This window comes from Belonocnema kinseyi, chromosome 6 (genome assembly GCF_010883055.1).
Source record: "Belonocnema kinseyi isolate 2016_QV_RU_SX_M_011 chromosome 6, B_treatae_v1, whole genome shotgun sequence".
NCBI classification, from domain to species: Eukaryota; Metazoa; Arthropoda; class Insecta; order Hymenoptera; family Cynipidae; genus Belonocnema; species Belonocnema kinseyi.
Genome location: NC_046662.1, coordinates 7,791,727 through 7,806,238, shown reverse-complemented (window position 1 = coordinate 7,806,238; position 14,512 = coordinate 7,791,727). Strand labels below are relative to the sequence as shown.

The following is a 14,512-nucleotide window of genomic DNA, read 5'->3' as shown; positions in this document are numbered from 1 at the left end:
CCTGAGATCAAATACCTCTAGTCTCTCCTCGCGAGGTATAATAAAAATAAAGAGGGTGTGAGGTCAAAAAGAAAATCTTTAAAAATCTCTCGGACGTTACACTTTTGCTTGAGAATTCAACTATTTTGCTTAAAATGTTGTATTTATTGTTTGCATTCAATTGTTTTGTTTTTATTGCCGCTATTTGGGTTGAAAATTAAACTCTTTGGATGAATATAAACTTTTTAGTTGAAAATTCGTATTTTCGGGTTAAAAATTTAACTTTTATGAAGAAAATTCGTCATTTTGTCTTGAACATTCATCTCTTTTGGTAGAAATTTTATCTTTTCTGGTTAAAAATGCAACTGTTTGGTTGAAAATTAATCTGTTTAGTTAAGGATTCATCGATTTTGTTGAAATGTTTGTATTTATTAGTTAAATTCAACGGTTTTTGAACCGAAATAAAAATATTTTCTGTTTGCAACATGAAATATTGCATTTTTCGATGAGAATAATATTTTTTGGTTGGGGATTCATTTCTTTGGTTTTAACTGAAAAATTAATTATTCTATTTTAGGTTGAAAATGTATATCTCTAATTAAAGATAATTATTGGTAATCAAACTTTTTTTTATTCATATTTATGTTAAAAATCCAACTATTTTGTTAGAAATTCGTCTTCTTGCTGGAATTAAACTGTTTGAGATTTAAAAATAAAATCTTTAAGTTAAAAATAAAACTATTATATTAAAACTTAATTTTTGTTTTTTAAAGGCTCATCATTTTTGTTAAAAATTAATCTTTTTAGTTGAGAATTCGTTTTTTTTTTTTTAATTCAACTGTTTTTGATTCAAAATAAAAACTTTTTTTAAAATATCAACACTTTCTTTAAAAAATCATACTTTTTGGTTTAAAATTTAAATATTTTGTATTAATGTTTTAAAATTGGTCTGTTTTGGTAGATAATTAATCTTATTATTTGAAAATTCATCTTTTTTGGTAGAAAATAATTGCCCTTGGATAAACATTATCTTTTTGTCTCAAATATTTGGTTAAAAAACCCATTGTTTTGTTGAAAAATCGTCCTTTTTGTTCGAAATTTGATCTCTGGTTTAAAAATTTAATTATTCCATTAAAAGTTCTTCTGTTTTAATTAAAAATTAAACAATTTTGTTTAATATTACTTTGTTTTTAATATAACTGGTTTTGTTTAAAAATTAAAGTTTTTTGTTGAAATGCAACTGTTTGGTTGGCAAAATTAATATAAAAAATTTTTTTTTGGTTGAAAATTAAATTATTTGGTTGAAAGTAAAACTATTATATTAAAAAAAAATATCTTGAAGGCTCAGCATTTTTGTTGAAAATTAATCTCTGGTTGAAAATTCGTTTTTTTTTTAATATTAAATATTACATATTTTGTTAAAAATTAATCTTTTTTGGTAAAAAATTCGTATCTTTGACTTAAAATTTCGCTGTTTTTCGACTATTGGTTCAAAAATCAATTTGTTTTGGTTGTGTTTTCATCTGTTTCATTGAAAAATTATTCTTTTTGGTTGATTTAGACAGTTTTTAATAAGAAAATCCAACTTTTTTTGGTTGAATGATAATTATTTTATTCATTTAGGTTGAGAATACGTCTTTTTTGTTTAAAGCCTGTATTATTTGTTTAGAAATTTGATTCTTTTTTTAAACTCCTACATTTTTTTAAATGTTATCCATAATTAAGTTTATAAAATATAAATTACAGTTTAAAATGACCGGCATCATTGACCTGAAAAACGGAACAATATGATTTTTTACAAAATATTAAAAATTTCAATAGCTGATATTTCAACAAAAAACATTAATTTTTAATCAAAAACAGTTAAATTCAAACAAAAAGGATAAATTTTCAACAAAATAGTTTAATTTATAACAAAACAGATGATTTTTTAAACAAATAGTTATAAATATAAGATTCATTTTTAACCAAGAATAATTATTTTCTACCAAAAGAGACAAATTAAAAAAAAATAATCTTAAACAAAATATAAAAAATTTCAACCGAAAAATAAAATTTTGAATTGAAATTGTTGATATTTCAACAAAAAGTATGTTAATTTTCATTCAAAAACAGTTGGATTCAACTAAAAAAGACATTGTAAAAAATCGCTTAAACCTAAACATAAAAGATTCATTTTCAACCAAATGAATCTTCTACAAGAGAGTTGAGTGTGTAACTCATTTTAAAATTTCTTATTAACTAATAATATATTTATCTGAATCATTATTTATTTAAAATAATACAAAAATTATGTTTTTAAAATTATTTTTAAACGAATATATATTAATATATAATTATAAGTTTGTTTTATCGTATATTATCAAATTAAGTAATAAGTTCCCCTGAATAAATTAAAATATCATCAAATTTATTTATTTAATTATTAAAATTTACTATATTAATATTAAACAATTTATTTTTTAATAATAGAGTATCTAATCCTAGTTTATTTTAAAATTTGTTAAATTTAACTAAAAAATTTTTATTTATTATAAATTTAATTTAATTATTAATTATTTATATTTAACCAAATAATTAACAATTTATACAAAATTCATACAAAGTTTAACCGCTATTGCTGGCACTTCTTTCATTTACAATTTAAAATATTACAAATTAAAAATTTCTTTTAGAATTATTAAATAAAATATATGATTAACTTAATATATATTTAAATCACATTTTATATATTAATTTAAATTTAAAAATCAATTAAAAATATAAATTAAATTAAAAATTTAAATAAAATGTGTGTGTATATCTAAAGATTATTATAATATAAAAAAAAATTAACTCTTTTTCAGATTAAATATCAATTATTTTTTTTTTTTGTTAAAAATTCATCTTTTTTTTTAAATTCCACTATTTGATTGAAAGTTAAATTACTTTCTTTTAAATTAATTTTTTTGGTTGGAAATTGACAATATTTTAGTTAAAAATTCATCTACTTCATTGGAAATTCGTATTTTTTGTTGAAAATTAATTTTCTTAAATGGAAGTTGAACTATTTTATCTTTGCTTAAACGTGCATCTTTTTTACTTGAAAGTTCAACTGTTTGATTAAAAATGATCGTTTTTAGTTGGAAATTCAACTATTTCGTTGAAAATTAAAATATTTGGTCAAAAAAGTAATGGTTTTGCTTGAAACATTGGGAATTAATAGCGTGTTAAATGGAATTTACCCGTTGAAGGGAATACTGGGTATATATCACCCAGCGAATTATTTGCGCTTTAACAAAACGTACCAAATTCAAGAAAATGGAACATATCATGCCAGCTTAAAAAATGACATGAAAACCTATTTTTCTATCTCATTTTCACCTAATTTTGATTTTTATCAATTTTATACGCAGTTTCAGAACAATAAAATCTTTTAATCACGCAAAGTACGGTGTTCATTTTTCATTGAATTGAAGCTTTTATTTTTTAGAATAAATACCTTCTTTGGAACTTTAAGGGTTAATATTTTTTGTTAAAAAGCAAACTATTTGGTTAAAAATTAATTTTTTTTTGCTTGATGATTCAACTATTTTGTTCAAAATTCGTCTTCGTGGAATTTAACTGTTTGATATCTAAGAATAAAATCTTTTTTGGTTGAAAGTAAAACTACTATATTAAAAAAATTTTTTGGTTGAAGGCTCATCATTTTTGTTGAAAATTAATCTTTGGTTGAAAATTAGTTTTTTTAAATATTACATATTTTGTTAAAAATTAATCTTTTTTGGTGAAAAATTCGTATTTTTGGCTTAAAATTGGTCTGTTTTTCGACTATTTATTCAAAAATCAATTTGTTTTGGTCGTGTTTTCATCTGTTTCATTGAAAAATCATTCCTTTAGGTTGAATTATACAGTTTTTGATAAAAAAAATTTAATCTTTTTTCGATGAAATATCAACCAGTACATTTTTTGTTAAAAATTCATCGTTTTTGTTTGAAAATTCCACTACTAAATTGAAAGTTAAATTACTGTGATAAAAATTCATTTTTTTGGTTGGAGATTTACAATATTTTAGTGAAAAATTCATCTATTCGATTGAAAATTTGTATTTTTGTTGAAAATTATCGTTTTTAGTTGAAAATTCGTCATTCTTGGTAGACAAATAGTCTTATTGGTTGAAAATAAAAATATTTGGTTAAAAAAGTAATATTTTTGCTTGAAACATTCTGCATTAAATATAACGTCGGAATTGTTGAAATTTGTTGTAATAATATAATATTTAAAATGAAAAATTGTTTAATTTATTTCCAGTAGATAGCAGCAGAACAATGAGGGTAACGCCAGATCCAATCAGAACTTCCCGTCTCCTTGCAAATTCAAATAACTTTCAGTCTAGTCGGAGGTCATCTGAAGATTCTTTGGAAGATGCTGGTCTTGGCAGAGATCCGAGAGTAAATACATTGTTCCTCTTTTTTTTTCAATTTTCGAAATGTTTGAAAGCTGCAATACGTTTTTTTTTTCTTACAGATAGAACTCAAAGAATTTGAAGAAAAATTCAGAAAAGCAATGATTGCTAATGCACAGTTGGATAACGAAAAGTCGTCGTACGCTTATCAAGTTGATTTATTAAAAGATAAACTAGAAGAGTTGGAAGAAACGGCTGCTCAATTGCGGCGAGAACTGAGGGAAAAAAATCGAGAGGCAGAGCAACTTAAACGTATCAGTCAAAGATTGAAAGAGGACTTAGATATGTGCAGAGCTCAATTATTAGAAAGGGATACTTTAATACAGGTAAGAATTAACACAGAAAAATATTAATTCTTCCCTTTTTTTAAAAAGAATTCTTATTTGTTCCCTCTTTTGAAGAAACTTCCCATTTTTCTCGTTGTTGTTGTTTTTTTTTTAAATTTAAACTGAATTAATGCAGGGTGGCCGTTTTAATGGAAGAAAAAAATTCCCGGTATTTTCCCGGTTCGAAAATATTTTTTTTACGGCCGATGAAAGGGGGAGGGTCGGTAAGGTCGCCGAATACAAATCTGGCGTCCTTTGACTTTTATCGCGTCAGGTTCAAGGTCATTGGAAGGTCAAATCGAGAGAAAACGGTAAAAAAAATCCAAAAAAATACGTTATAGGTTTTTGGAGTCGCTAATTACGAATCTGGCATCCGTTGAACTCTATCGCTTCAGGTTCAAGGTCATTTGAAGGTAAAATCGAGAAAAAAACGGTAAAAAACTTTTAAAAATATGTTATAGGTTTTTGAGATCGCTGATTACGAACCTGGTGTCCGCTGACCAGGTCAGGTTCAAGGTCATGGGAAGGTCAAATAGAGAGAAAACGCTGAAGAAAAAAATATGTTATAAGTTTTCGGGGGTTTTTTTAAAATTTTTACCGGTTTTTCTCGATTTGACCTTCAAATGACCTTGAACCTGAAGCGATAGAGTTCAACGGATGCCAGATTCGTAATTACCCGAGCTAACCTCAGAATACATGTTTAAGAGTGTCAAATCTCTCGAAAATACAGTTGGTGGGTAGTGGTGTTTCCTATATTTGTAGGGGGGTGGGGGTGGCTGGGGGGTGGAGGGTAGTCCGTTTAGCGTGCAATCGACTCGGGATACTTATAAGATACTACCATGATTTTTTCAGATTTTTTGGTCCAAAAATAAATTAGGCCAAAAACCGGCCTTACCGACCCTCCCCCTTTAAAAAATCAAACTATATTCTAATCATTTTTTCATACAACGTAATAAACAATAAGCAACAAATGAAATCATTCAAAGTAGAGCTCTTGAATTCCAAATTTTAATATTGAAGTTTAAAAATTTTTCAATTAAAAAATTGTGTTTTCAAATGCTCAAAAATTTCACGTACAAAATGGAAGAAACTAACTTTTTTCAATTAAACAATGTTAAATAAAATTCCAATAAACTGCAAAATTTAGAATTTTTATAAATTAGAGGATTCAAATTTTCCAAATTTAAAATCATTTTTCAATTTTTTGTCAGAACTTTTAAATATAATTCAAAATGAATTAAATTCTTACTATAACTTTTAGAAAATCCTGCAAATTAAAAAAAAAAATTACATTTGAATTTATAAATAACAATTTATAAATACAATATTTGTAAAAATATTAGAGTAATATTAAGAGATACTTAGAAGTTTTAAGAAGATTCGAATTAAAATTAGAACTTGAAATAAATTGAAATACAGTCGAATTTCAAATAAAGTTTATATTTTTGTAGATTACAAAAAATTTAGAATTTTTTTAGGAATTGTGAAAGACTACAAAGGAGTAAAAATTTTCTTAAGATTCTTGGGGAAATTGAAAATTATTTTTCACTTTGAAAAATTATTGTAACAGAAAGTTTAGGAAGATTTTAAGAGATTTAAAAAATGATGAAAGAACATTGAAGATTTGAAGGATTTTTTTAATTTGCAGAATTTTAAAAAATTGTAGAAAAATTTCGATTAATTTTAAAATATATTTAGAAGTTCTGAAAAATTATTATTTATGCGTAAAAATTTAACAATTTCACTTATAAATTAAACACTTCTTAAATAGAACAATTAAAAGTGTAACGCTAAAAGTTCTAAAGTTTCTTCAAAAATCTAAAGATTCAAAGCTTTTTATGTAAGACGATTCAGTTTCAAATTGTTTTCTTTTAAATATTTGTTTTCAATTTAGTCGTCTTAAATGAACATTGAAATATTGCTACATGTTAAATATTTATTCTTTTTCTACATTAAGAAATTTCAGACTAAATGGGATAAAAATTAAAAAATGTACTCACAAAATTTTAAATTTAATAAAACCCTTTAATTATGACTACATTTTTATGGATTTACTTTTAAGTTGAAAATAGTAAAACGCACGTTTACATTTTTTAATGGCGAAATAATATATTAATAAAATTATTTATTAAATTTAATATAAAAACTAATATAAAGGAAGACCTGGAACTCTAAATTAAAAATATATTATTGATAAATCATTAAAAATTTTATTTAAAAATAAAATTATCGGAATAAATGATATATTAATTTCAATTCTTATCAAGACTGATCTTTTTTTGGTTGAAAATTTCACTATTTCATTGAAAAATCATCTTTCTTCATTGAAAATTAACTTTCTCAGAACAGTTCTTCTTTATCTGCTTAATAATAAACTGCTGTGTAAACAATTGGACCTTTTAGCTTGATTTATTTCAGCTCAATAAAAAAATAATACAGTCATAAATTGTTCAATTTTCAAGCTAAAAAATGACCTTTCTACAAAACAGCTAAATTTGTAAACCAAAAATATGAATTATTGCTAAAAAAAAAAAGTCAATTTCCGACAAAATTGTACAATTTTCTACTAAAATTATAAATTTTTAAACCAAAAACGTGTACTTTTTACAAAGTAGCTTCACTTTAAAGTAAGTAATTGATTTTCTATTGCAAAAATAAATTCTCAACGATAAAATGCAATAGTCAATATTTAAAAAAAAAATTAGTTTTAGATCGAAAATAGTTTAATTGAACCAAAAAAGGTAATTTTTCAACAAAATATCCGAATCGTTAAACAAAACAAATTAATTTTTAACCAAATTTTCAACCAAGCAGTAATTTTCTACCAAAAAAGACGAATCTTCAATCAAAACAAATTAATTTCCAACCATATTTTAGAATTTTTAACCAAAAAAGGGTGAATTTCAGCTAAATCTGAACTATTTCATTAAAACTTCATCGTTGAATTCAAGTGGTCTAATTTTTTCGAACCGGGAAATGACCTGTAAATTTGTTTTTTTATTAAAACGACCACCTTGAGTTTTAATTAAAAATTATCTTAGGTTCTTAAACTCGAAATATTTTTAATTTAAGTTTAAGAGCATTGAAGAATGTAGTTTGAAAAATCATTTAATAAAAACTATAAAATTTCTGATAAAAAAGTTCTTTCTTCTTTTTTATATGTAAAAAAAAAAGAGTTGAATCTTTCCCCTTTTCCGTATAAAAATGACCCCTGTTTCTAATAATAATAAATTAATTCGACACTAGTAAACGTTTTAAATTTGTGTGTAGGAAAACGGTTTGGTGATAGTAGAAGACGAAGGAAGTGACGGTGAAGAAACAGAAGGAGAAAATGGTCTTCGTCCCAGAAGAAGAGTTCTGGTTAGTACAGAGGCAGCTGAAGTATTACAAAACGCGGGAGAAGGCTCTTTAGGTAATTTTTAAATTTAATTTGTTTAATTATTCATTAGATTTGCCCTCTCTTTTTTTTTATTTAATTTAATTTATTTAATTCGTAGATGTACGGCTGAGAAAGTTTGCATCAGAGAAAAAGGAATTGCAGGATGAAATTCGTCATTTAAGACTAGAATTAGAAGAGGCCAGAAATCGCATGAGGCCAGAAAGATCTACGGGTTTGGTATTGGGTAAGTTTATAATTTTTATCATTATTTCATAATTAATTTAAAATGAAAATTCATCTCTTTGGCTGATACTTTAACTACATTGTTGAAAAATCGTCTTTTTTTTCTTGTTGAAAATTAATTGTTTTTACTGAAAATCAAACTGTTTCGGGTAAAACTATTTTGTTGAAATGTCTTTTTTCTTGAAAATTAATTTTTTTAGATAAAGATTTAACTATTTCAGGTAGATATTCCATTATGCTAGTTGAAAATTCATCTTTTTGGTTGAATGATAATTTTATTAAATGAAAATGTATGTATTCAATTTTTTGGTAGAAAATTAATTTATTTTCTTAGAAATTATTTTTTTTTTTTATTGAAAATGTAACTAATCCAGTTGAATATTCTATAATTTTGTTTGGAAATTCGTCCCTTTGTTTGAAAATTATTTTTTAACTCTAAATTTAATTTTGATTGAAGATTTTTTCTTTTTTCATTGAAAATTCATCTATTTCCGTGAAAAGTTCGTCTTTTTGTTTAAAATTTATGTTTTTTGGATGAAAATTCAAGTATTTCAATTTTACTTGGAGATTTTTTATTTAAAAATTCATGTATTTCAGTGAAAATTCGTCTTAATGGTAGAAAATTAATCTCTTTATCTTAAAAATTCATATTTTTGTGTTAAAGTTCAACTATTCTAGTTAGTAATTTCAGTGAAAATTTATCACATTATAGAAAAATTTAAACTATTTTTTTTTTAAATTAATTTTTTGTTTTGCTACTTTAAATATTCTATTTTTGGTTGAAAATCTATATTTTTTATATGAAATTTCAACTATCACGTTGAAAATGATCCCTTTTTTAGTTGAAAATTCCACTATTTATATGAAAATTAATGTATTTTGTTGAAATTTCGACTTTTTGGTAGAAAGTTAATCTTCTTAGTTGAAAATTAATTTTTTTTCAAACTGAAAATTGACCCAATCCAGTTAAATATTCAATCACTTTTGTTGAAAATCCATCTTTTTCGTTAATAATTAATCTTTTTAACTGAAAATTGAACTAATCCAGTTAAATATTCCATAATTTTAGTCAAAAATTAGTTTTATTTGGTCGAAAATTAATCTTTTTATGTTTAAAATTTATCTTTTTGGTTAAAAATTAGTCTTTTTGGTTTAAAATTCAACTATTGTAGTTCATAATTTTAGTTGAAAATTTGTCACTTTGTGGGAATATTGGAACTATTTTTTTTTTGTTTTTTAAGAATTAATTTTTGTGCTGCTAATTTAAATATTCTATTGTTAGTTGAAAATTTAACTGTTCCTTTAAAAATTATCTTTTTTTATTTGAAAATTTCACTATTTTGATGAAAATTCATGTATTTTGTTCACAATTCATCTTACTTTTTAGAAAGTGAATTTTTTAGTTTAAAATTAATTGTTTGGAAATAAAAACATGCCGATAAAGTTGAATATTCTATCAATCAAGTTTGAAAATTAAATTGCTTTCACTGAAAATTTAACAATTCAATTTTTAGTCGTTTATAGTTGAAAATTTAACTATTTTATTGCCCGCTGTTCTTCTTTTAGTTTAAAATTCAACTGCTCCTTTGAAAATGATTTTTTTTTATTTGATATTTCTACTATTTTGATGAAAATTCGTCTTTTTTGGTCGAAAATTGATCTTCTTTGTGAGAAAATTGGACTATTTTGTTAAAAATTCATTTTTTTCTGGTTGCAAATTAATTTTATTAGATGAAAATTTTAATATTCCATTTTTTGTAGCAATTTGATCTCTTTTAAATGAAAATTCAACTGTTTCACTGAAAGTTGGTATTTTTTTATTTGAAAATTCCACTATTTGGATGAAAATTTATGTTTTGTTGGAAATTTGTCTTTGATAGAAAATTAATCTACTTAGTAGAAATTTTTGTTTTTTCAACTGAAAATTTACTCAATTGAGTTAAATGTTCTATCAATTTAGTTGAAAATCGATCTGTTTAGTTGCAAATTAAATTGTTTTCACTGAAAATGTAACTATTCAATTTTTATTGAAGATTTATCTTTTTTAGTTGAAAATTGAATTATTTGATTGCAAATTGATCTTTTTTAAATGGAAAATTGAACTTTTCGGTTGAAAATTCGTCTTTTTTGTTAGAAAATTGACTTTTTTTTTAAATAAATTTTTTTCAACTGAAAATTCGAATTAAGCCAATTGAATATTCCATAATTGTAGTTGAAAATTCGGCACTTTAGTTGAATATTATTTTTTAACTGTAATTTTAATTTTAATTGGAGATTTTTTATATTTATTTCAAAATTCGTCGAAAATTAATCTTTTTATCTCGAAAATTAATATTTTTGGTTCAAAATTCAACTAATTCTAGTTAATAATTTCGTTTTTTGTTTGTTAAAAATTAATTTTTTGTGTTTCTACTTCAAATATTTCAGTTTTGGTTGAAAATTTATATATTTTATATTCATTCTTTCGTTGAAATATAATCTTTTTAATTAAAAATTTAACTATTTTGTTGTTGTTAAGAATTAATTTTTGTGCTGCTAATTTAAATATTCTATTGTCGGTTGGAATTTATCTTTTTTCGTTTAAAATTCAACTGTCCCTTTAAAAATTATCTTTTTTTCATTTGAAAATTCGTCTTTGATATAAAATTAATCTATTTAGTAGAAAAAAATTTCAAACTGAGAACTTACTTAAGCGAATTAAATATTTTATCACTTTAGTTAAAAATCGATCTCTTTAGTCGCAAATTAAATTTTTTTCGCTCAAAATTTAACCATTCAATTTTTGGTTGAAGATTTATCTTTTGTAGTGGAAAATATAACTATTTGATTGCAAATTGATCTTTTTTTTTAGTGAAAAATTAATTTTTTTCGTAGAAAATTTATCTATGATTGAAAACTCAACTACTTGGTTAAAAATTCATCTATCTTTTTCATTCACAAATAAAAAAACAGTTATTAAATTTTACCTATGAATATTTTTATGTATTTAGACATTTACAAGGATTGAAAAAAAAATATTATTAAATTTATAATAAACTTACCAAATTTTATACATATTTCCGAGTTTATTGTTTATTTTATGATTATATTTTATTTTTTGTTTATTTTTTTCGTAATATGAAAAATGATGTGTAAAAAACCCGGAATTGTTAAAATGTTCAAGTTTATAAATAGAGACTTGTATCTCAGACATAAATAATTGTTTATTTGAATTAAAAGGTGGATTGTCCGACTCTGAAGATATTCAACGAGAAGCTAATAAATTGATCGCCGATTATAAATTTAAACTTCAAAAGGCAGAGCAAGACATGTCAACATTGCAGGCGACAGTTGCCAGGCTAGAGAGTCAAGTGATTCGTTACAAATCATCTGCAGAAGCGTCCGAAAAAGCAGAAGACGAATTAAAAGTGGAGAAGAGAAAACTGCAAAGAGAAGTGCGAAAACTATCTTTTATACATTTCTTTTTAAACCTTTTGTGTGCGCACACCCAAATTTATTATTATAATTTATAATTATTTTTTAAATTTATTTAATTTTTTATTCATCTTATTGACTTTATTTATAATTTATTATTATAATTTATTATTATACCCGGCAATTTATTTATTTTTGTGTTTAACACACGGGTTACCATTTTTTGGTTTTCATTTTATAATTGAAAATTTATTGCCCGCTGTTCTTCTTTTAGATTAAAATTCAACTGCTCCTTTGAAAATGATTTTTTTTTATTTGATATTTCTACTATTTTGATGAAAATTCGTCTTTTTTGGTCGAAAATTGATCTTCTTTGTGAGAAAATTGGACTATTTTGTTAAAAATTCATTTTTTTCTGGTTGCAAATTAATTTTATTAGATGAAAATTTTAATATTCCATTTTTTGTAGCAATTTGATTTAACAAACAATTTCATTTGTATTTTTAAAACCTAACAATCTTTTACTATCATTCTATTGGTTAAAAATTGATCGTTTTTAGTTCAAATTTCATATTTTCAGGGTAAAAATTCAACTATTTGAAAAAAAAAAAATGTTTTGGGCCGAAAAATGCAACGTTATTGTTGAACATTTTTCTTTTTGGGTTACAAATTTCATTATTTGGGTAGACAATTCAACTTTTATGTAAAGGATTGGACTTTTTGGCTCGAAAACTTAATAATTTGGTTGAATTTTTTTTCTGTATTGACTGGAAAATCTCTGTTGGTAGAAAATTAAATTCTTTTTTTAAAAATTCATTTGGTTTCAAAATTCATCTCTTTTAATTGAAATTTCATATTTTTTATTCAAACAAAATGCAGAATTTTTGTCTGAAATTTCTGTTCAAATTGGAAATTGAACTACTCGGGTAAAATTTGAACCATTTTGTTAAAAACTTATTTTTCTCTTTGAAGGTTCATCTCTTTTATTGAAACTTTTTTTTTTTTTTTGAGATTTTTTTTTGTATTAAAAATTAATTTTTTACCTGAAAATGTAACTTCCATTTTTTGTTAAAAAAATTTTTTTCATTGAAAAATTATATCTTTTGGTTAAAAATGCAACTGGCTTGTTGAAAATCCGTCCTTTGGCTTAAAAGTTTAACAATTTGGATCAAATTTTCGTGTTATTGACTGAAAAATCTTTATTTGTTAAAAATTCGTCTATTTGACTAGAAAATTCTCTTTTTCCGTTAAAGATTTATAAATTTTACTTAAAAATTCATCTCTTTGATTGAAAATTAAATTATTTTTTGGTTGAAAATTCATATATTTTGTTAAAAATTAATGTTTTTGGTTGAAAATTAATGTTTTTTTTTTGTTTTGGATTGAAAATTTATTTTTAAACTAAATGTTTATAATATTTTTTGTCGAAAATGTATCTCTTTTGATAGATTAATAATCTTCTTGTTTTTAAATTCATCTGTTTGTTCCAAAATTTAACTAATTTGTTGAAATTTTTTATTTTTCATTTTGAAAATTAATTTTTTTGTCTGGATATCCAAAAAAAAATCGATTTTGTTGGAAAATTGATCTTATTTAATGGAAAATTCACTTATGTTTTTTTTTATCAAAAATGTTAAAAATTAATGTTTTTGGTTGAAAATTAATTTTTTTTTAGTTTTTTTTTTTGGATTGAAAATTTATTTTTAAACTAAATATTTATGCTATTTTTTGTCGAAAATGTATCTTTTTTGATAGAATATTAATCTTCTCGGTTTAAGATTCATCTGTTTGTTTTAAAATTGAACTAATTTGTTGAAAATTGTAATTTTTTATTTTGAAAATTAATGTTCTTGACCGGAAATCCAAAAAATTCTATTTTGTTGGAAAATTGATGTTTTTAAATTGAAAGTTCACTTCTGTTTTTTTTTAGTTAAAAATTCAATTAAATTTTTTGATTGAAAATTAACTTTTTCCTTGAAAATTTATATTTTCGTGTTTAAAATACAACTGTCTTGTAGAAAATCTGTCTTTTGGATTAAAAGTTTAACAATTTGGATGAAATTTTTGGTCTTATTGACTGAAAATTTTTTTTGTTAAAAGTTCGTCTATTTGACTAGAAAATTCTCTTTTTTCGTTAAAGATTTATAAATTTTACTTAAAAATTCATCTCTTTGATTGAAAATTGAATTATTTTTTGGTTGAAAATTAATTTTTTTTTTTAGTTTTTTTTTGTATTGAAAATTTATTTTTAAACTAAACATTTATGCTATTTTTTGTCGAAAATGTATCTTTTTTGATAAAATATTAATCTTCTTATATTAAGATTCATCTGTTTGTTCCAAAATTTAACTAATATGTTTAAATTTTTCATTTTAATTTTGAAAATTAATTTTTTTGACTGGATATCCAAAAAAAATCTATTTTGTTGGAAAATTGATTTTTTTAAATTGAAAATTCACTTCTGGTTTTTTTTTGGTTGAAAATTCAATTAAATGTTTTGGTTGAAAATTAACTTTTTCCTTGAAAATTTATATTTTCGGGTTTCAAATGCAACTGTCTTGTAGAAAATCTGTCTTTTGGATTAAAAGTTTAACAATTTGGATGAAATTTTTGGTCTTATTGACAGAAAAATTTTTTTTGTTAAAAATTCGTCTATTTGCCTAGAAAATTCTCTTTTTCTGTTAAAGATTTATAAGTTTTACTTAAAAATTCATCTCTTTGATTGAA

At 23.1% G+C, this 14,512-nt stretch overlaps 1 protein-coding gene across 8 annotated transcripts in view; it reads left to right on the top strand.

Annotated features, from left to right (window-relative positions):
* The window catches only part of LOC117174235 (leucine-rich repeat flightless-interacting protein 2), a 45,276-nt gene that overhangs the window by 25,807 nt on the left and 4,957 nt on the right, over positions 1–14,512 (top strand). For 7 of the 8 annotated variants that reach the window (XM_033363115.1, XM_033363116.1, XM_033363120.1 and 4 more), the window contains 5 exons: positions 4,270–4,409; positions 4,486–4,749; positions 8,020–8,161; positions 8,247–8,372; positions 11,591–11,805. In XM_033363115.1, coding sequence (XP_033219006.1) covers positions 4,270–4,409; positions 4,486–4,749; positions 8,020–8,161; positions 8,247–8,372; positions 11,591–11,805 — 887 coding nt within the window. The remainder of the gene's footprint in view (positions 1–4,269; positions 4,410–4,485; positions 4,750–8,019; positions 8,162–8,246; positions 8,373–11,590; positions 11,806–14,512) is intronic. The other variant, XM_033363119.1, reaches the window with a different exon arrangement.